This window comes from Chelonoidis abingdonii, chromosome 9 (assembly GCF_003597395.2).
Source record: "Chelonoidis abingdonii isolate Lonesome George chromosome 9, CheloAbing_2.0, whole genome shotgun sequence".
NCBI classification, from domain to species: Eukaryota; Metazoa; Chordata; order Testudines; family Testudinidae; genus Chelonoidis; species Chelonoidis abingdonii.
Genome location: NC_133777.1, coordinates 72777712 through 72801501, shown reverse-complemented (window position 1 = coordinate 72801501; position 23790 = coordinate 72777712). Strand labels below are relative to the sequence as shown.

The 23790-nt window shown below is 44.2% G+C and overlaps 1 protein-coding gene across 1 annotated transcript in view; it reads left to right on the top strand.

The window, feature by feature from the left end:
• Positions 1-4876: 4876 nt before the first annotated feature.
• Positions 4877-23790, top strand: part of AGBL1 (AGBL carboxypeptidase 1) — a 377222-nt gene continuing 358308 nt past the window's right edge. Inside the window, exon 1 of the mRNA XM_032806521.2 lies at positions 4877-5027. Within this exon, the coding sequence (XP_032662412.1) occupies positions 4977-5027 (51 nt within the window). The 5' untranslated portion in view covers positions 4877-4976. The remainder of the gene's footprint in view (positions 5028-23790) is intronic.

The following is a 23790-nucleotide window of genomic DNA, read 5'->3' as shown; positions in this document are numbered from 1 at the left end:
CTGTCCCCCTCCCCGGGCTCCCTGTGGCCCCTGTGTTGGTATGTTGTACAGTCACATCCAATCCCTTTACACTGCCCCCCTTTCCCCTCCCCTTAGTTCATAGCCCCAGAAAATTCCTTCAAACTGTCCCCCTTTCCCTCTCCCCTTATTTCATGGGGGGAGGATTCATAAAAAAAATTAAAATAATTAAAAAAATATTGTTTGCTTTAATTGAAAAATTCTTAATAAAGTATCACCCCCACCCCCTAAACCTTCCTTTTTGGCCCACAGCTGTTTCTGCGGGGCGGCGCTGGGGAAGGAGGGTTTGTCTCCCTGGGGTGGGCTGTGTTGGGGGGGGTGTTGTTTCTACGGGGCCGGGCGATGCTGGGGTGGGGGATGTGTTTCGGGGGGGGGCTGGGCGGCATTTGGGGGGGTGTTTCGGTGGGGCCAGGGGGTTTCAGCCCTCAGCTGTTTTCTTTGGAGTAATATGGCCCTCGCCGCTTTACAAGTTGTGCAGGCCTGGATTAAATCCACGTCTCCAGCCCTGTTCCCCACTGCCCACATAAAGGAAAGAGATGCTTGGGTACTTTGAGAGATCCAGTATGTTTTTCTTCGGTGCTGAGTTCTGTAGGCTGTGTCATTAGCCACGTGGAGGGGTCTTTTTGACCTGGGAATTGTCAGCAACGAGGAGGGATGTGAGTAGTATGTGAGCTTAATGATGGGTAAGTGAATGCATAGGATTAGATGGGTTCCTGTGTGTAAGTATGAAGGGGTTGCAAAAGGGGTGGGGGTGGGGTTGTAAACTTTAACAAATGCAGTATTGTTTTTGTGGAACAGACTAAGTGTTTGTACGTAGGGTCAGTGTAGGTAGCTCCTGGTTCAGTGCAGCTCACCTAGACACAAGTTTTGCCTTAGCAAAAGAGATGGCCTCAGATTGTCATTCGGTGGTCACATGTTCTATTCCCTGAATGTTCTGTGCTATTTGCAAAGGCAGACTTCAAGTATGTCCGTCGGCATATTAGGCTGTCTCTGAAGAGGGCAGTTAAGCTTGCATTGATATGTACTTAACTCTGTATTTTCTGGTTTTCAGAGGTTTGAGTTTTGCTGAACTTGATGTTTTGGAGGACTTGAGATACCACCAGGCAGCCTTAACTCTTCAGTAACTAAGTTTTTTGTCAGTGAATGTCCTAAGTTTTCGAAAAAATGTTTTTTGTAGAAGTCTCTACTAAGAAGCTGCCATCCTTATTTTTTTTAATAAAATAAAATAATATAAAAATAAAATGGACCATTTTATTATGTCATCCTCTGACATGTTATATTATGCACTCCTACTACTACTGACATCTCACGAAATAAAAATAATACCACAATGCCCATAAAATCAAATACATTTTGAAATGCACTTCCATTTTGAAACAAAATTTCAGTTTTCTTCAAAATGAAATTTTCCAAAATGAAATCTGTTTTGTTTCAGGAAAATTTGTTTTCATGACAAATTTAATCAAAATCAAGATAATTTCACCAAAATTGTTCATTTGTTGGGATGGCATTTTCTGACGGAAAGCTGTTTTGACGAAAAATTTCCAACTCACTTCTAATATACAGATCATCAACAACATAAGGAAATGTTTCCTAAACAGTCTACAGTTCCTCTAGAATCTCTCTCCATTTTACTGTTCTTCCCCATGTACACCTCTGCCTCGATATAACGTGACCCGATATAACGGGAATTCAGATATAATGCAGTAAAGCAGTGCTCGGAGGGTGGGGGGAGGCTGTGCACTCTGGTGGATCAAAGCAAGTTCGATATAAATGCGGTTTCACCTATAATGCAGTAAGATTTTTTGGGTCCCGAGGACAGTGTTATGTCGAGGTAGAGGTGTATTATACTGGCTCACAGTGTATGTATCATTTCTGCCCTCTGCTGGATGGCATATCAGAACCAATGAGGCATTGAACCATGGGGAAGGACTTCTAGATGAAGGAAGCCCACAAAAGAGAAGAACCCTAATATGATAGTAACTAATAGATATTTCCCTTTAGTATCAATGGCAGGGGACTCGGGTTTGGGGGCAGAAAGTCCAGAATTTTTTCTCACTAAGTAGTATGGGATTAAACTAATTGATATAATTCCAATTAAGCTACAATTCATAATTTGCACCCTCAGATTGCACTTCAGTAGAGTTTGCACACCAGAAAGTGAATCAGACCCAAAGTTTACAAAAGTTACATAAATAAAGAGGACCATGAATCAATACAGTGAAAATATAAATAGTGCATTAATATTTCAGTATTTGAGATGAAGCAAATCTGGCTAAATAAATACCAGGAGGCATGTCAAGTATTTGAACTGAAATTTGCAAACTTCAGCATTTGAAGTTTTTGATTACATTGCACATTTGCAAAAAAAATCCCCATTTTGGAGTGAAAACTGAGAAAGTTTGTAGTTTTGCACCCCAGGAATTGGCCCAGTTTTTTTAGTGAGAACCTCCAGACATTCAAGGAAGCAAAATTTTGCATTTTGTGCTGACAAAGATTAATTTTTGCAGTTAAACATAAGAGAACAAGAATGCTTGCATGTTCTGATGCAAAACTTGGGCATATAAAGAAAATGTCACAGGGACTACCATTTCTGGGTTGCAAAATAGCCCAGGATGCATTTTCACAAATTGACAAAGAGCCTATTGTGCTTGCTTAATAAATAGTAACAATATCTGTTATTGCTATCAGTCATTGAGGTAATACACATACTCCTGTCCCCTTGAACAATTCTAAATCAATTAAAGAGCAGAATCTCCTGCAGACCAAACTTATCTAAGTGGAATGCCAGGAACTTGTATAAATACCAGGGATCAAAAGAGAACACACACAAAGCAATACATTAGTAGTGGGTACATCTTGAAATGTGTGAGTTTCAGTTAGCAAGCAGAACCCTGAAGCCTAGACACTTCTCTAAACATACCCAAAGGAAAGTCTAGATCTGACTGGCAATCTTGTGACAGCTTTTTTTATCCTTTGCACTTATGGCTGGACCCTGGACAGTCAGAATCCATATAAAATCTAATGAGGGAGAGGGGACATGTTAACCAAAGGTCTTTTTTCATATCAAGAAAAGTATGGTTTGCGTTCTGGCAAGTGTAGGGTGCTGAGGATCCTCCCATCTTTTATATTGATCAGAGTTTATATGGAACACACATACATACACACACGATGACACTGGTAGCACCGCATATTATTAAAATTGTCTGACCCTTTTCATATTAAGAATCTGTTTTCAGTAGTTTATAACTTTGACAGATTTGACTGTTTGGGGGTGAAATTTTCCATTCAGCCTGTCTGCTTCATTCTGAATTATTCTGGAAAATTTTAGCCAAAAGTGTTGAGCTGTTTCCGAGAATGAGGTTAGGAGAAAATATGTGGTTTTGCCCATGCTAAAAATTTCTAGTGTCCTTTTCTTTAAGAAGTTCTAGTGCCCCCATGCTTTGGAGAAGGGATTTGAAATTCAGCAGGGTAGTCGCCTTTGCATCAGGGATGTGCCAAAGTCATCCACATGAAAAAGTGCCCAAATTTGGCCAAATTATAAGCCTTTAAAAAATCAAAGTTTGAACTTGCTCAGTAGAAACTTGCTAGACCTGATTAGGTCCATCTTGCGCACTAAATGAGGGAGGGATCGGGGTGGAGGAAGATGAATGTGCTCATGTAATTAAAGACTATGATCATACATGTGGTGCACATGGGTGCTATATTAAAGTTGCAAAGGCAACCTTAATTCTGGCATTTCCTAATGTTTGACTGCTTGATTTTGCAACCTTAATGTTTTCTCAACATTATTGTTGTGTGCGCAGGGCCGCCCAGAGGAGGGGGCAAGTGGGGAAATTAGTCCCAGGCCCCGGGCCCTGCAGGGGCCCTGAGAGCCCTGGCCGAGGATCCCTTCCCTTGCTACTCACTCGATGCTGATCTGGATCTTTGGCAGCACTTTGGCGGTAGACCCTTCACTCGCTCCGGGTCTTTGGCAGCACTTCAGCAGCAGGTCCTTCAGTGCTGCCGAAGACGAGGAGAGAGTGAAGGACCCGCTGCCACCAACTAGAACCTCCGCCCAGTGAGAACAAGCCCCACAGCAGGTGGCGCCTTTTTTATGTCTGCTTCCCCGCTTTGCCCCAGGCCCCCTGAATCCTTTGGGCGGCCTTGTGTGTGTGTGTGTAATATATGAAGAAGAGTTTGACCATTTAAAGAACCAACCAGTCCTCATAGTGATTCCATCAGTTTCATTTAGATGCTCAGGGTTCACTTGTTCCACTGAATTTTTTAGGCTTACCACGTTCTATGCCCTCAGCTGTTGGATGTACTGGATAAGTGGTCAGGTGAGTGAGCCTAGAACGTTAGGGAGGGTCCGCTGATTCCATTCTCCCTGTTCCTTCTGCCATCCTTACATTTCAGTTCATTGTCAGCACTAGCTAATGTTGAGTGTATCTCTGTGTATGTGTGTCTCCAATTTCATTAGGACAGAGACAGACAAGTGTCCACTTAGGGCCTTCTGGAACTGTTCAGCGGGTCAGCTGGGAACATCTGTCAGGAAGCCAGGGCTATAGCTCTCTCTCGCTTATCCCCAGGCTCCTGTGAGGTTCGTGGCTCTCCTCCTTTCTCTTGTTGTCATTGCCACCCTCCTAACTCCCCCTGCCACACATCGAACACCCAGACCTTTTCTGAGCCCTTTGCTTAATCCCTGGGATTCTTTATCTAGGAACTAATCTCCCTGTCACAGTGTGAGTCTGGAAGTGGGTGGGGCAGGGTGAGGGGTACATTTATCTCTCCCGCTGAGGTCTAGAGTTGCATTGCTGTGATTATTAATGGTAGCAGCATGCCTGTCTCTGGGATCTGTGTTTAGCGTCTTCGTTTCTTAAACAGGACGGGGGCCACGGCAAGGCAATTTGGCAGCTCTGTGTTCCAGCTGCATTGTGTCTGCCGCTGAGAGGCAGGGAGTGTGAGTGGGGATCAGCATGGCAGAACAAGAAGCCAGTGGCTTGCAGCTCCTTCTCTCCAGCCTCCAGGTAAGAGGAGCTTGAACTAAGGGGACAGATACTTGGGCTGGTTTCCTTTGTAATCGACAAGTAATGACTTGCAGGGCTGAGGTTGCTAATGAGATCCCTGCTGGCTTGTCTCAAAGGCATCAGAGAACAGGAGTCCTGCACTGCATCTCCCTCCCCCCGAAAGCTTTTACAAACTGAAGTTTCACTCTTCAGAGATTAACTCTGGTGATTAATCACTGAGCCCAGTTTGAGGGCAGTGTCTCAGACCCTGGATCTGTCAGCGTGCAGCAGGGATAGAAAGACCCTGGTTTGCAATGAATGGGATTGGTCAGTGCTGTCAGCTTATGAGTCAGGCTGGGAAGGCAACAGCAGATCTTTCTGAGATGGGCAAGTCCATACTGTGCTCTTCCGTACTTAGAGACGTGGCTGTGCAAATTCCTAAGGACAGGACAGCAGAGGCTCTTCAGACAGGCTTTGGTGTCATCTGCAAGTACCTAACAGAAGAGAGCTCAAAAGAGCAGAGGGGGGAGTTCTTGTGAGATCCTCACCCAGGATCATCAGCAGCTAGCTGCGTGTGTCCCACACAAACAGCTCCCTGCAATTGTAAGAAGCCACAGACCTTGGAGCGTCTTTTTCTAGCATTTGTGGTCAGGCTCCAAGGTTCAGTTCCCAATAGAAGTTAATGCAGAGGAAGAGGCGCACACACATCTTCGACCTTACAGCCCTGTGCTCTCATATTTGTGTGATGTTGTGCCATTTGCATGATAAAAGCTCCCACCCAAGTGGACAGAGTGCTCCATGGCCGTTCCTGTTGCATGCTCTGGCCAGGGGAGCCTGTGTTTTTTACAAACACAGTATAGGTGCAGTGATTGAACCTAAAACATCCAAATTTTGGCATTAGGGGCAGCTTGGAGCTTGTGCTTCATTTAGACAAAATTCTGCCAAAAATTGTTTTTCAGAGTTTTTCAAATTCCAAGGCATCCAAATCTTTTTGTAATTCCCTGAATTCCAAAGTATATAGCTGAATAGAAGCAAGTCACAGCCTAACACGAGACATAAGCATGCATGAGATGCAGGTAAACAGTCTGTTTCACTCACATCCCAACACCTTTGAAGGCAATAGCAGCCTGTGAAGTAGACTGCCATTGTTAATTGTGTGTGTCAGAAACCCTCACAAAGACAAGTCCTAGAACAAGAATAGCAGGGGTGCTGTATTAAAGCATGGGAATTTCCTTATGGGCTCAGACCAATGGTTGATCTATTCCAGCATCATTTCTCTGACAGTGAGCAGAGTCACATGTTTAGAGGAGGGTATAAAACCCTACCATCTAATGATTGCCATTTACACTGCAGCGTGGGGGTTGACATTTGTTATCCAAGATGATATAACTATGAATATTTTGATAAAACACATTGATGTCTCATCTTGCTATCTTGTGGCAAAGAGTTCCACTAGTTAATCATATATTGTATTTAAAAAATCTTGTCTCATTTTTCTGCCTTTTAATTCCATTAGATGTCCCATCATTCTTTTATTATGAAGAAGTGTAAATAGAAGCACCCAATTTACTTTCCGTATCACATTCACTCATTTGTGTACTGCTCTTATGTCCCTTCTGATTGGTATTCTCTCTAAAGCAGTGTTTCCCAAAATTGGGACGCCTCTTGTGTAGGGAAAGACCCTGGTGGGCTGGGCCGGTTTGTTTACCTGCCGCGTCCGCAGGTTCAGCTGATCACGGCTCCCACTGGCTGTGGTTTGCTGCTCCAGGCCAATGAGAGCTGTGGGAAGCAGTGCGGGCCGAAGAACGTACTTCAGTCTTCATTAAAAAGGTAAACTGGGACCAGATATTTAACACAATCAATATTAACAAGGGGGGAGAAGCACAAGCCATAATGGAAAAGAAACAGTTAAAAGAATATTTAGATAAGCTATATGTTTTTAATTTTGCAAGGCCGGATAAAATTCACCTTAGGAACCCACTGAAGCAATATTGGAACCATTAGCAATTATCTTTGAGACTTCATGGAGGACAGATGAGGACGAGAGGAGGACAGAAGGGTAAACTTTGTACCTATCTTTAAAAGTCAAAAAAAGAGGACCTGGAAAATTATAACCTACTCGGCCTAACTTCAGTACCTGGGCAGATATTGGAAGAAATTATTCAGGAATTAATCTGTAAGCATTTAGAGGAAATAGGGTTATATAAGTAATAGCCAACATGGATTTGTCAAGAATAAAGTGTGTCAAACCAACCTAGTTTCCTTCTTTGACAGGTTTACTGGCCTAGGGGATGGGGGAAGCTGAAAACATGATGTATTTTGATTTTTACTAAGGCTTTTGATATAGTCCTACATGCCATTCTCATAAGCAAAAAAGCGATATGTGGTCTAGATGAAATTACTATAAGATGGATGCACAATTGGTTGAAAGATTGTACTCAAAGAGTAGTCATCCAGGGTTCCCTGTCAAAATGGGAGGGTGTATCTAATGGGATCCCACAGGGGTCTGTCTTGGTCGGGTACTATTCAATATTTTCATTAATGACTTGCTTAATGGAGTGGAGATTATGTTTATAAAACTTGTGGATGACCCCAAGATGGGAGGGGTTGCAAGTACTTTGGAGGACAGGATTAGAATGCAAAGAGATCTTGATAAACTGGAGAATTGGTCTGAAATGAACAAGATGAAAGTCAGTAAAGACAAGCGCAAAGTACTTCATTTAGGAAGGAAAAATTAAAGTCAAGAGTTACAAAATGGGAAATAACTGGCTACGCAGTAATATTGCTGAAAAGGATCTTGGGCTGATAGTGGATCATAAATGGAATATGAGTCAACAATGTGATGCTTTTGCTAAAAAGGCTTTATCATTCTGGGATGTATTAACAGGAGTATTGTATGTAAGGGATGTGAGGTAATTGTCCTACTGTGCTTGGCACTGGTGAGGCCTCAGCTGCAGTATTGTGTCCAGTTCTGGATGCCACACTTTGAGAAAGATATGGACAAACTGGAGAGTCCACAGAAGAGTAACAAAAATGATAAAAGGTATAGAACACCTGACCTATGAGGAAAGGTTAAAAAAACTGGGCATGTTTAGAGTTGAGAAAAGAAGACTGAGGGGGAAACTGATAAGTGTTCAAATACGTTAAGGGCTGTTATAAAGAGGATGGTGATCAACTGTTCTTCATGTCTACTGAAGATAGGACAAGACTTTCTAACTATAAGGACATGTTAGCACTTGAATAGGCTTCCAAATGAAGTTGTGGAATCCCCATCATCAGAAGTTTTTAACAATAGGTTAGACCAGGAATCAGCAACCTTTGGCACACTGCCCGCCAGGGAAAGCCCCTGGCAGGCTGGGCTGGTTTGTTTACCTGCTGTGTCCGCAAGTTCAGCCGATCGCGGTTCCCATGGGCCGCGGTTCACCGCTCCAGGCCAATGGGGGCTGCTGCAAGCGGTGCAGGCCGAGGGAAGTGCTGGCCGCCGCTTCCCGCAGTCCCCATTGGCCTGGGACAGTGAACCGCAGTCCGTGGGAGCTGCGATCGGCCAAACCTGTGGACGCGGCAGGTAAACAAACCGGCCTGGCCCTCCAGGGTCTTTCCCTGATGGGCTGCGTGCCAAAGGTTGCTGATCCCAGGCAGGGTCAGCTCCAGGCACCAGCATCCCAAGCAGGTGCGTGGGGCTGCAATCTGCAAGGGGTGGCAGTTCCTGTGTTTTTCCCCAAGCAGTGCACTGAATTGCAGCTGGGGCGCAGCTTCTGTCTTCCGGCTGAGGACAGAAGCTGCCTCTGAATTGCTACTGCTGCGGAAACACACGTGTTGCCCTAACGACATATGGACTGCCCCTGCCATCCAGGAGCAATTTGGCTCGCTGCTTGGGGCGGCAAAAACAGTAGAACCGGCCCTGATTCCGGATTAGACAAACACCTCTCAGGGATGGTCTAGCTACACTTGTTCCTGCCTCAATGCAGGGAGCAAGAACAAGACAAGATGATCTCTCAAGGTCCCTTGCAGCCCTACATTTCCATGATTCTGTGATTTCATGTTGTACGACAACCCTAATAAGCTGATGAAAAGCATTGCAATACCTGTGCATTCTGATTTTCTCCCAGGAATGACCTTTAGTGTAACTAAATGATGCCATCACCGAGCACTGTTCCAAGAATCCAGTGATAAAAAGACCATTGCTGGAACTTAAAATAGCTGTAAATATTTGCTCTGCTTTGGCAGCACTCAGCTGAGAAATGATGTCTTGTGTTGATGTTTGCATTTCTTCACGGTATCTCTCTGAACTTAGTTATTTTCTACAACAGCTCCCACACAGTAGTCTCTTTGTTTTTGTATCCTGCTGAATTGTCAATATCTGTTTCTGTTCTTTTAGTGAGCACGAAAAATATTGCTCGTTAGGTACAGCAAGCAGTTCTGCAGGAGGTTTTAGTCACTGTATATTGTTCTGGTTGTTTTATACCATAAAACTGCCTTTTTCACAAATATGGTTATTCCAAGAATTTGGGCGCTTTCCACTGTCTAGCACTAGGGCAGACTTCATTAATTGCAGACCCAGGGAGCCTTTTCCCCTTCCAACGCCAGCTCCTGACTTTATTAATCTCAGATGGAATGAACCCTCTCACCTTCCCACACTGACACAGGCTCTATTTGCTTCAGCTTGAATGAGGGAGCCCTACCGCTCTCTTTCCCCAGTGAAGGGAGTTCTTTCTGCATCTGGTACTGGCCACAGACATTCTTACCTCCAGCCTGAGGGAACCTTCTCTTCATCTAATACTGCCCCTGACTCCTGAGGGAACCCTCTCTTCATCTGACACTGCCGCAGAATCCATTGCCCCCAGCCTGAGGGAACCCTCTCTTCATCTGACACTGCCTCAGACTCCTGAGGGAACCCTCTCTTCATCAGACACTGCCCCAGACTCCTGAGGGAACCCTCTCTTCATCTGATACTGCCCCAGACTCCATTGCCCCCAGCCTGAGGGAACCCTCTCTTCATCTGACACTGCCCCAGACTCCATTGCCCTTTGTGGCAAGCTGGGCTCAGCCTTGCCCATGACTTGGCAGCAATCCTTCAGCCTCACTGATGAGCTGGCAACAGAAGGGCTAAATAATTAACCCAGTGAGGTATAATGGGGCTTAATTAGAAAGACTGACTCCAACTGCAGTGGTGAAGCAAGGAAGAGCTACTTGAATAGAACTGGAGAGAAGAAGCGGGTGGTGGTGTTTCTCTTTAGAAAGAGCCTGAGGAAGTCAGGCTGAGGCACCCATAGGGAGCAGAGTAGGGTCTTGTCGGGGAGCCTTGTCTTAAGGCTTACGAGGAGACGGGAGATTCCTCAGAGAGAAACTGCTGGAGTGCTACGTGAAGGGAAGCAGTGGGGGAATCCTGCTGGGGAAGAAGTGGTTCAAGAGAATGTCTGCAGGGGTCAGGAAGCCGAGGACTTCAGTCAAGCCTGAGGGGCTAAAGAACTATATGTTTGGACATGGCTTGCAAACTTTAAGCTGGACCTTTAGATACCCTAAAAAGGAAGTGAACTGTTATGTGACTTGGCTGGAGGGTGGTGATACAGAAGAACCAGAGAAGGAGATGGGAGAAGACATTGACTGGGACTGGCTATTGTGGAGCCAAGGAAGTGGCCACTCATGAGGATGTGAGAGGCTAAGTCCCCTGCAGTGCTGCATCTGGACACAATGGCGTGTGTTAGAGATGAGGATGTGTGCTTACACTGGGCTCTTCAAAAAGTTGCCTCAGTGCAATTAGGGAAGTATCTCAGTGTCTCTAACCATTGAACTTCATGGGTTTATAGAGGTCTGGGGACTGGGGAGTTGCTATGGAGAACTGACTGGGGCAGCAAATGGTTCTGCTAGCATCTTCAAGGTTGTGACAGTCCCATGCCATGCCCCTTCTCCTCTCCCTTTCTTATAGTCCAGTTATCTAAGAATGGAAGTGATGCCTCCTTTCCAGTCTCCTCCCTCCTTGTTAGGCCCAGCAGTGAGACTCTGCTTAGGTTACAGTTCAGGATGTCATTTGAGGTGTCCCAAATTGCCTGCCCACTCTCAGACCAGATGGGAACTGTGCTCACATGCCTCTCAAGGCTGCAGCCCCTGTGCACAGTTTCTGCTTAGCTGGCAATTGCTGAGGCTGTTGGCAGATCTCTGGGCTTGAACGCTCTCCCACTGTGCTGGATCACAAGGTTCACGACTCCCACACTGGAAAAGGAAAGGAGTGAAAATTTTACATATCAGTGGGACACATATCCAGGTGGATGGATTCCTGTCTAAATGACACTGATGCCCAGCAGGAAACAGATATAGGATCCACTAACTGCACACTCGGACCTCCCTACTCCTTTGGGGCAGGCTTTTTAGAGATGCTTTGCTGGCAGGCTGACCAGACAATTCTATTGTTTTCCTTAAGTCAAATGGGAAGATATTTGCTGCTTTAATGACAAAGAATATCAATGTATTTTGGAGAATACTTTTGTCTCCATTGCATCCTGCTTGCACTTATCCAGTTGGAAAAGCATGGGGATTTCTGGGGTTTGTACAAAATATGGGCTAAGTCCTGAGAAGACCTGAGCAACTGCAACTCCTACTATCTTCAGTGGAAACTGCAGGAGCTCAGGGTTTGGATCTATGTTAGTGGTGGGCATCCTGAGTCCCATGGACTGCATGCAACCCATCAGGGTAATCTGATTGTGGGCTGTGAGACATTTTGCTAACATTGACTGTCTGCAGGCACGGCCCCCCGCAGCTCCCTGTTTTCGGGAACGGCGAACCACGGGCACTGAGAGCTGCGAAGGGCCATGCCTGCCATCGATCAACGTCAACAAAATGTCTTGCAGCCCGCAATCAGATTACCCTGCTGGACTGCGGGTTGCCCACCACTGATCTATGTGTTTGGGAAGAGAGCCAGGCCTCTCAGGCAGGATGCATTGAGCATCCTCAGAGGAAAGGAAAAGCAGAGCTCAAAAGCAGATGCCATTTATTGTGCAGATTTGCAAGCTTGAGCCCTAAATATTTCCCAGCTTGTTGCACCTAAAGTGGGGCGCAGCCTTCCATTTCCCCAAGGTAGTCCACCAGCATCAGAGCATTTAACATTAGACCGGATGGAGCACATGAGAATAGGCTCACGGGAACTGGGAAAGGATGGGTGCTCCAATAATGTTTTCATTCGCTAATTTTTATGCTTCTGTAATCACAGACATTCACTTCATATTTTAATTGAGGGGGAAAAAGAAATTGTTTCTCCCAGACAGGTCTAAGGACATTCCCCATTTTAATCACCCATCTCAGCCTTCAAGGGCACAAGTCCTGGTCTCAGTTGCTGTTAAGGTTCCTTCCCCACTGTGAACTTTAGGGTACAAATGTGGGGACCTGCATGGACACTTCTAAGCTTAATTACTAGCTGAGATCTGGTACACTACCACCATCCAGAAGTCAGTGTCTAGAGCACTTCCTGTCCTCCCAAAACTCTCCTCTCCCTGGGTGGCCTTGAGGGACTTCACCAGTTCCCTGGTGAACACAGATCCAAACCCCTTGGATCTTAAAACAAGGAGAAATTAACCATCCCCCCTCTTTTCCCCCACCAATCCCTGGTGAGTCCAGATCCAATTCCCTTGGATCTTAAAACAAGGAAAAATCAATCAGGTTCTTAAAAACAAAGCTTTTAATTAAAGACGAAAGGTAAAAATCATCTCTGTAAAATCAGGATGGAAAATACTTTACAGGGTAATCAAATTCGTATAGCCCAGAGGAACCCCCTCTAGCCTTAGGTTCAAACTTACAGAAAATAGAGATAAAATCCTCTCAGCAAAAAGGGGACATTTACAAGTTGACAAAACAAAAATAAAACTAATCCACCTTGCCTGGCTGTTACTTACAATTTTGAAACATGACAGACTGATTCAGAAAGATTTGGAGAGCCTGGATGGACATCTGCTCCCTCTTAGTCCCAAGAGCGAACAACACTCAAAACAAAAAGCACAAACAAAGACTTCCCTCCACCAAGATTTGAAAGTATCGTGTCCCCTTTTTGGTCCTCTGGTCAGGCGTCAGCCAGGTTTACTGAGCTTCTTAACCCTTTACTGGTAAAAAAGGCATTAACCCTTAACTATCTGTTTATGACAGTTGCCATCTCCTCCGCTATCAAAGGAAGACTGGGTTGGACTTTATGGAGCCTGTAATTCAATACAACTCCTTATTCAATTGCAGGGGCTGCTAACAGACTCTCTCCATCTCCTGCTGGGGCACAGAGTGCTGGCAGCAGCCCCACATTCCTGCCAGTCTGCAGAACAAGACCTTGAGTACAAGTACTCAGACCTGTAGCTCCTGCTACCCACTAGACTCTGCAGGAGAAAGGTTTGGTCTATTAACTCCCATTGACTTCAGTAGGGCCAGAACTTCACTCCATACACCCAGCTGGCTTCACTTGCAGCCCTATGTTAATGCCAGATCCTTCCCAGATCCTCTGGAAATGTCTGATATTGGATTGATGGAGGATTCTCTCTGACCCCAGTGCCGAGGGTGTGGTACCTTAGTGGTGTGAAGTCTACCTGGAGTGGGGTCATAGCAGCAGAAACTAAAACTAGGCTAAGCAACTGATTCTATGCCACCTCAGGGCTGAGAAGGACTTTTCGTGCAATTGTTTGTCTCAACTGCTGCTGGCCGCTCTGGCATCAGCTACCAGAACTGAAGAACAGGGAGATTCTCTCCTGTGCTGTCAATACTCAATACTGGCAGGAAACCCAGGGTATGGGAGAGACTCCAATGTCGAGTGGTGAGGAATGGCATGTGTGTGTGTGGGAAACCTGCTGAGTGGAGGGACTGGACAGGAGCTCTGAGGGAAGGAGGGAGGATAGGTGTCTAAGAGGGCAAGAATGGTGGTGATAGACAAGAGCAGAGGAGGCAGAAGATCAAGGGAGGAGGGGACAGAATGAGAGGGAGAGTGGAGATGAGTAGCAGCTGGGTTGGAGGAGCAGGAGACAGGGTTGCAGAAGCTGGTGGGCTGGGGCAGGAGTCAGGCAGTTGTGGGGCAGAGAGATGAACAGGAGCCTGGGGTGAAGAGAACTGGACAGAGGCAGGAACTGTGCAGGAGGAGACAGGGACAAGAAGAAGTTGGATGAGGGAGGAGGTGGCAACAGACAGAAGGGTTTGTAACTGCTGGAGAATAGTTCTGTAAGACCCCAGAATTAAACTATTTAATCCTGAGTTTTAATGTTATTTTGCTGTTTAGGAAATAGGTGTGAAACCCACTGGCAAACTATATAGCTCCATCCCCTTTATAGTGTCAGGGCCATGTAGGAGGAAATAAATCTTCTACTGCTACCAGTAACTCGATTAGCTTGAGTGGTTAAAGACTGTATAGTGGGGTTTAAAGATTCCCAACCCTGCTGATGATGGATGTGTGTGGTGTGGGGTGACATAGGGTCAATATTGCTCCACGTGATTACATTTTTGTTTGTTCAATTTCTGCATTTTTAAACACTTATTTAAGAAATTTATGTTTAAAACCCAGCTACCTTAAAAGAATGTTAAACTTGAAAAGTCAAGCACTCAAAAGTTACAGAGTGCTATAATTAAGGTTGCCCGTGCAACCTTAATTCAGCCCCCCTTGTGCATAAGCGTTATGATACAGTCTTCAATTATGTGATCAAATACTTTTTTTTCCACAGGACCCCTTCCTCATTCAGTGCACAGGATGGACTGTGCTTTGGGAATGAATTAGGACTGTATGGTTAAAAGGCTGTTGTCTGTCAGACCCCCTGTCTCATTTTTTGCAGAAGAGGGAAGGTGTGTTGTCAAGGGGGCAGTGGATTGCAAGAAGAGAGAAGACGATCTTGTGGTTAAGGTAGATGAATGCTGCCCTGTAGAATTAGTCTGTCCTTTCCTCTGCCATGGAGTTCCTATGGGATTCAGGGCATGTCAATTATATCAGACTTTCCACTGGTGGTCCCTAATGGTGCATTCCACATCTTCTGGTTGTATAACCTGAGCCGCCTGCAGTTTGATTTACAGACCTCCTGAGAGTTAATAACTGCACTTGACGTCAGTGGTAGCTGTGCTCTTCACATGCTAAATTCTCTGAAAAATTAGGCCCTATGCTTCTTGAGTTGGTCACCCCAAATTATCTGATACTTTTGGCTCTAGTCTCTGTGTCTTAATTCCCCACATGTAAAATGGGGATAATGATAGCATCTTAACTCACACGGGTGTTGTGAGATCAGTTCATTATTGTTTGTAAAGATCTAAGATATTACCAGGAAAGCACCATTGAGAAGCTCAGGACTAAATTAATAATTCCTGTACTGAGTGCCAGGTTTGGCTGTTGTACAATGAATACTGCATGGGGCAAGCAATGAACAATGAGGAAAAAATGAAACATTGAAGAGCTTACTCATTCAGTGAGCACCATCCACCCTGTGCATGGAATGAGGCAGGAGTCCTGTGGAAAAGAATGTATCATAATGCAGATACACAAGGGGGCTGGATTAAAGTTGCACGGACAGCCTTAATTCTAGCACTGCCAAACTTTTCAGTGCTTGACTTTTCAACCAGTATATAGTATAAAAAATGCACATGAAATCTGCCTGGAAACATAGAACAGTAATGCATATTTATATGCAGGTGCCTTGTATAAATATATGTATTTATCCATCACCTCAGCTCCATCAGCTCCATTGTCATATGTCATCTGAAAACATCTAATTTATCCCTTCCCTCAGCTTCGTATTTTCTCTTCCCCTCTATCTTAGAATAGATAAAACAACATACAAAACAATATGTGACTGTGTAGACCTATCTTGCCTCCATTTATATATAATGTGATCATATTTGGTGTGTTTGGCAATCTTTTGTTGGCATTTTTTCTGACTCTTTAGCCAGATTCCCCTGTCATTTACACTGGTCCAGCCCCATTGGCTTTGTCTGCACTGGGGATATGGACAGTCTTAGAAAATGTTAACAGACAAGTTTTAATTGTTAAACACACTTAGTACTGAGTGCAAACAAAGGCAGCCATGTTTTAAAACTGTTAGCAGGTCATAGCTAACTCTGGGGGGAACCTGCTGACTTGAGCAGACTTTCACAGGTGTAACCTAGAGTGGTAGTTATCAAACTAGGGCCGCCGCTTGTGTAGGGCCTACTCTGCAGGAAGGGCGGCCAGCACATCCCTCAGCCCGTGCCGCTTCCTGCAGCTCCCATTGGCCTGGAGCAACGAACTGTGGTCAGCAGGAGTCGCGATTGGCCGGACCTGTGGACGCGGCAGGTAAACAGACCAGCCCGGCCTGCCAGGGCCTTTCCCTGAACAAGTGGCGGCCCTAGTTTGAGAACCACTGACCTAGAGGAGAGACATCCCTTCCTCTGGGTATAGGTGTTGGTGTGGGGTGTTGGAGTTAAGGGACCTCACAGTCTTTAGGCTCCTTTTTAAGATCCCAGCCTAAAATTCTGTGCTCTATTCACTTGCCTAGGAGTTGCCTTAGGACCTGGGCAGTGTGCCAGACTCTATCCCCCTGACTGCATTCTTCTCACCAGGGCAGGAGACAAAAAAATTCCCTGCTGCCTATCCCTTCTCTCCTAATAAGTGTGTGTCTCATGGATAGTCTATGTGCACCTGTTTACACAAAGAGCCAGATGGGCTCTGGAGCAAAGCATGACAGACACATCACTCCCTCCAGTGGAGAGGGATGAGGGGGGATGTGAATTTCAAGCAGAGAAGATTGAGTTATATCTCCTTCTTGCCATGAAAACCAAGTCTACCCCAGAGGGTGTGAATGCAGATGGCAAGGGGGAGGTATGTACCACACAACTGCTCAGGCAATTACACACTAATTTGCCCACATAATCAATGCAATTGTGTATACATGGTTTAACTGTGCCGGCAGTACTGGTAAATGTGTGTGTGTAAATTAGGTGCAAAACTGTGCTCTTATTCTGTGGGAGAGTATAGTTACTGGAGATGAGCTTGAATCAAGACCATGGACCCAAACACTCAACATTTGGGAAATTTGGCTCCATATTTTTTTTCTGATCTTTGAGGCTGAACCCATCTTTACCAGGGGCTGAACCAGAATATCAAATGAACCAGAACTTTGGGGAAGTCTGGATCCAGGTTTGAATTTTGCAGAATGGGCTTATTTCCCATCTCTACGTGAGCAGGGTGTGCGTGGGGGGGGGGGAATCCTTGCTCGTCCAACTATAGCTTTGATGATAAAGGTCTAGTGCAATGAATGATGCCCCTCAAGATATGGGAAAACTAGTCACTCTAGTTCTCTGCAGCTCCACATTCCTCTACTCTGGACTACTTTTAGAGAGTCACCATCTTTTATGGCAATCAAGGTGTCCTTGGAAGCCAGGAAATTGTTCTTGGGTTTTATAATAAGGTGCATTTAACTCCTTCATGTTTTCCAAAGAGGACAAAGAATGAATGACATAATGGAGAATCTCCTGCACAAGGTCACTGCCAAACAATGGGTTTGTTCATTTCCAGACCTGCTATTGATTCATAGAATTGCATCTGTCTGAGAGGAAATTCAGAGGGCAAAGCTAACCCTTCATCCTTCAGGGGGTTTGAAGAGTAATGTGGCTGCTTTTAATCATCACAGACTATTCTCTAGGAAGAATGCAGCTTGTTTTTTCAAGGGTTAACGAGGGTTGCAAAACTTTTATGATGAATATCATTTAAAAATTGGGCAGTCCTGACATGAGAGGGTCCTGCAGGGAAATAATTGCTCTTGGTATGTTCCCCTCTTCCAAAAGAGGGATACTTTGACAGCAAAATGTGTGTGTGTGTGGTTTTTTTTTTTTTTCTAAAACACCAACCCTCTGGAGGCTGCTTTAGTGCTGTGTTTTACTGCAATCAGTTACTGTGGGAGGTCTTTCATAGCCATTAATTGTCAATGCAGTTTTCAGAACTGATGCTGGTTCTCAACTGAGCCCAATGCAAATTTGACTGTAAGTGGAGGTAAATCTCACCCCACCTTTTTTTACTGGACCCAGGCTTGCTGTTATTTTCTCATCCTTGGAACAATGAGGGCCAGGCTGTTTTCGTGGCTTAAGCCCAGGACTGAGAGGCAGATCATATGACCTGGGATTTGTTCTGAGACAGAAGCTGGTCCAATAAAAGATATTACCTCACCTGCCTTGTCTCTCTATTCATCCTGCTGTAACTTGTTTAACCTGTGTGCCTCCACGTCCCCCTCTGGGCAACGAATGGGGATGGCATTCATCTACCTTGCTGGGAGCTTGGAAGCTTTAGTTGATAAAAAGGATCTGGACTGTCACTCTAAATCATATTGATAAGTAACTTTTATCAGCCCCACTCCCAGCATGTGTGAGATTGGCTTAATGTCGAAAAAATGCGTCGAAATCTTTGCATAGAATTCACTCTAGAAGAGTAAAGCAGCAGTAGCAGTAGTATAATGAAGATAAAGCTCTATCCCTTCCTCTCCTTCACAATTAACCTGGGAAACATGAGAGAGAGATTTCCATTAAGCAGCTTGTTTGGCATACTGAATGCCCCCACTCCCCACACTGCAGATGGAGGAGAGAAGGGGCAATGGTCTGTCGACCTGATCTTTTCTTGTGATTAAAATGCTGAGCTGCTGAAGTCACAGGAACAAACTGACCCTGCTCCTCCAGGCAGAAGCTAGCATCATATATCCAAATGGGGATAATTGCTGGAGCGGGTTGGGGAGAGGAGAGCTATCCTCCCAAAATTTATCTCTTGGGTAGAGTTCCCCTTTATGGGAGTTCTCATGTTTTGAGGGTGTCATTGCCTCAAGCTAAGTTCCAAGAGTGAGCATCAGTGCATCAGATGGAAAATAAGGAATGTATGTGCCCTGATCTACGTTTGTCTGGGACAATCTCTCCTCAAATGAGTTTTGGATGCTTGTCTCCTCAATAATGGAAAGGCTTTCCGAGGACAGCTGGTGGAAGAGAGGCATTAACATGAACCCTGCTTTAAAAAGGAAAATTTTGCCTAGCAGGTTGTTCTGAAGGTGTCCACTGTGGAAAGCAAATTTAAGTGTAAGCTCTGGAGAGTGGTTATGTGAATAGGAGGCTGTCAGTGCTTGGCTGAACAAAAGGGATGGCCGTGTTCCTAGCTGAAACTGGCAAGACTGTCCCTGGTCTTGCCATGATAAAGTGTTCAGGACAGTGACCCCCACTGGACATGGCCGTTTATAATTCTAGGTGGGAACAGATAAAATGGGAGAGAATAATACTTTGCCTTTGTGGTGGTGTCTCCATATAAATGGTAAGTTCTGCCCAGGCAGGGACCAGTTTTTAGCATTAGCCAAAAACCACTACCAATTTTTCACTAGAATATGGACCTGCCTCTCTGAGACCAGACCAGACTGCATTTGCTCAGAGCCAGGGCACAGAGAAGTTAGTTGTCCCTACCTTGCTGTTTGACCTGATTGGCTGAAAAATAGATGACTTCTGGAATCTGCAAATAGTTCCCTCTCTTCACAAGGATCACATTTTCCTTCTCACTTCTGAAACTGCATTACATTGTGGACCACTGTGGCCTGCAAAACTGTGGCTAGGAAGAAACTATCAATAGCAGCCATAGACTGGGCCAAGACCAGCACACACCCAACATCTCTTTTTGCAATGATTCCTCAGAAGTTGATGGATGCATAGTTCAGCTTCTGTTTCCTTGTCAGGTACCCACACATGTTATAGGAGCATGTGTAAATCCTCAGCCCAGTGAACTTTGAATTCAATCAGAGCATGTAAATTGATGTTGTGCTCATTGCCTTTTTAGGTCTGTACATATTGGGCCAATGCTGCCCCTCAATTTCCTGTGGGCACAGAAGGCCTTAAATGCAGAAGCAGTGCAGTGCTGCTGCAGAGGGTGAGGCTAGCAGGCTAGGTGTGTGGCTTCTGTGCCTGGCTTCTGGCTTCCATTTCTTACTTTGCGGTTCCCCTGGAACCACATGACCCAGAGGTCTCATCCTGGAGGCATGTCAACTAGGACAGCAAGCTGGAGTTTCTAAGTTTAACTCCTGTCACATTTGCCCACAGTGTAAGCTCAGTGATGATCTCATTCACTTACACGGGGCTAATAAAATGTCAGCTGACCAGACATGCTTCGGTTGAGGTCAAATGTGCTTATTGTAAGCAGCCAACCTGGCATATGCATGGGGCTGGAAAAAAAAAATCCTTCTTTTTACATGGAGGAATCCACTTTCTGTTGCTGTATATCTTGTGCATGAGTCACAGATTTTTTTTAAAGGCATTGTTATAGTGTGGTCTCAAAGCTAAGTGTCCAGATCAGACCCTTCAGCAACTTGGCTTCCTTTTTAAGAGAGACAGGTTTTGATTTTCAAAGGGACATTGCCAAAATCTAGATGAAACAACATAGTAGATATTGTCCCTTCCTGTATTACTAGTCGTAACAAGTTAGATGATTAACAATTTCAAAATAGAATTTATTCTTCATTATGATGTGGAAAGGTTAGGGGCCTAGTTCAGGAGTACATGAGGGTCCATGGCCGATAATGTACAGGAGATCAGACTAGACCAGGGGTAGGCAACCTATGGCCCGGGTGCCGATGGTGGCATGTGAGCTGATTTTCAGTGGCACTCAGACTGCCCAGGTTCTGGCCAGCAGTCCGGGGAGCTCTGCATTTTAATTTAATTTTAAATGAAGCTTCTTAAACATTTTAAAAACCTTATTTACTTTACATACAACAATAGTTTAGTTATATATTATAGACTTAGAGAAAGAGACCTTCTAAAAACGTTAAAATGCATTACTGGCACGCAAAACCTTAAATTAGAGTGAATAAATGAAGATTCGGCACATCACTTCTGAAAGGTTGCCGACCCCTGGACTAGAAGATCATAATAGTCCTTCTGACCTTAAAGTCAATGAGACTTAGTTTTCAGGCCATGGGATGGTAATGCCTTTCATGTATTGATGATGTTTGGTTTTGGTGGTTTTTTTTCCTCACTCAGGTTGGACAGGAAAATTAGACTAGTCATTCTCAGGGTCTGTCTACACTAGGAAAATGACATGTTGCTGACAGTTGGCAGCAATTTGTCTCCACTACTTCTGCCTCTTGAAGTGTTAAACAGTTTAGCAGCTAGCGTTGACTGAGTCAAAGCATTGCCATTGTTGTCCCACAAAGCAACAATGACACTGGGCTAGATAAGTGCAGAGGGAGGGGCAACACAGCAATTGAAAAGAATGGGTGTGAAACTTTATTAGGATATTCCTTACTCCTCACTGCTCTAGCATGTAAAGGATAAGCAGATTAATGTGTAGCAAGGGAGTATTACCATACTGACATAGTTTTATGCTGCCCCATCAACCACAAACTGGGCCAGCACCATTATAATACTGATTGAGAAAAGGTGTAGTTGTGCCTTTACCTTGCCTCATCTGAGCAGGAGCACAGAGGAGTAGGCCTTGCAGTGACTGCATCATCTCTATTTATTATGGCTAGCTTATTTCCACTAGCACATGCCTGCACTTGCTGTGGGGCATTTCCAGAGGACTAAAAATGCCCCATCCTAGAGACTGCTGTTATCTCAGAGGCTATGGTTTTATTAACTAGTACACCTGGAAATCTTAATGGATCCTGGAGACCATTTGGACTCTGACAAATACTATATCTGGCAAAGACTTCTTTAATTCACAAATCTACTTTTTTTGGAAGGCTGCTTATTCCCTGGAGTGACCGCTAAAAAGTCTTCTGAACGCAGATTGTAGCATTTGTCCTGCTGCTTTTTCATCATCACTATAAAAATCAACAGCCATATTGCTGGTTTTCCTATGTCATTATTAAACTTAGTTCCCAGCTGTGTCATGTGAAGGCTTAATGTTTGAATCCAATAGTTGTTTTTTAAAATCCTGTAGTTATTTTATAATTAAAAATACAGTAACAGCACAAGTATAAATCAAATAAATACAAATAAACAGTAGGAGTTAACATACATGGAGGAATCATGCAAGAATCTCTAAAGCCATATAAAAAGCTTATTATGAAAGAGTGATGAAGAATAATGGCACTAAACAAAGCTAATTCTGCATAAATGTAGAAAATAGATTAAAAAAAGGAAGACGTGAATGATGATAACATTCAATCCGGCCATAGTCCCTAAATATCACAAGCAACTTATTGTGAAATAAGAGATTAACCCTGAGGGGAAATTATCTGTGGTACTAATTACAGAGGGAACATTAAATAAAAGTCTAAAAGCCTCTTGCAAAATATCAAGTGTTTTTTGATTTATCTCAAAGTTTCTTGATTTTTTTTTTAAAAAATATTTCTAATTTGATAGAAGCACTTTAAGGTTATATACTAAAGTGTTTTACCACTAGTTCTGCATAATACAATAATTGCTCTATTAGATATGCATTAGTAATAGAAGGAGGAAATGACACAAAGGAACCTAGTGTCAGGAGGAACTTTTACAAAAGGACATATCTGTTTATAAAAAGGAGAAAAAAAACAGGATCTAGGAAATTGCAGGCCATCAGGTCCTAATTGCTGCAGCTATCTATATTTGAATAAATTCCTCTTTCCTGACAGCCTGCAGAATTACCCTAGTATGCAGCCTTGCAATGAAGTTATATAAAATACTTGTACACCTTTTTGAGCAGTGTAGGTGAAATTCACCCCTATGCAAAGAGCTAGGTCAAGGTCTATGCACCATTTACATCCTATGTTGATGGATTCAGTGGTGAATAGTACTTGCATGCAGGGATGAATGTCATTCTCCATAAACAAGGGCCGGATTCTGCTATCCTTACTCATGCTGAGTAGTGCTTTTACTTTCTGAGAAGTTCCACTGAAGCCACTGAGCCTTTTGGAGGATAAGATTCTACGCAACATGAGTGAGGGTGTCAGAATCAGGCCCATAATGAATCCTACTAATAAATGAATGATACGTCTTTGCTCATGTCACAGGGCACTGTCACATGGATTCTTTTAGGATATGACATTCCTCTCCGTGACTTCCTAGCTAGGTGGGAGGAGAAGATGGGTGCAAAGGAGGAAGTCCTTGCTCAAACACAATAAACACTTTGTGTTTTATTAGTACTTAAAGAGCAATAGGAAAACGCAGTGATCCATAATCCCGCTAATGAGACAGATGCATGTGTTTGACTAAGTTAGTAATTCCTTCACTGTACGAATGTCTTTCACCAGATCTTATTGCAACTGATATCTGGGCCCTCTTCCTGGCTTTGCCACTAATTCACTGTTGGGCTTTTGCTTCACCTTCCTTTCCCTATCTGTAAAATGGGGGTAATGTCTCAAAGTGACCTACTTCATGATGTCAAGTATCAGAGGGGTAGCCGTGTTAGTCTGGATCTGTAGAAGCAGCAGAGAATCCTGTGGCACCTTATAGACTAACAGACGTTTTGGAGCGTGAGCTTTCATGGGTGAATACCCACTTCGTCAGTGATGTTGTGATGTTGTGAATACCCACTTCGTCAGTGATGTTGTGAATACCCACTTCGTCAGTGATGTTCATGATGTTGTGAGGCAACTGTGTGTGAAGGGCTTTGTGATTTTCAGGGGAAAGGTGATATATTAGTGCAATCAGTTGTATTTTATACTATAAGTTTCCTTGGGCACATAGCATATTCCTAGACACATGTGATTTCCACCAGTCCCATATTGTTCGCTTTTGTAAAAGTAATTTTGGTTAGAGATGAGTCCAGACTAAAATGCTACATCTGAACACCCCTAGATTTTGAGGATATTCAGATCTGGGTTTGGACTTTGCAATTGGGTTTGGATAAGTTCTATCTTACAGTGTGCGGCAT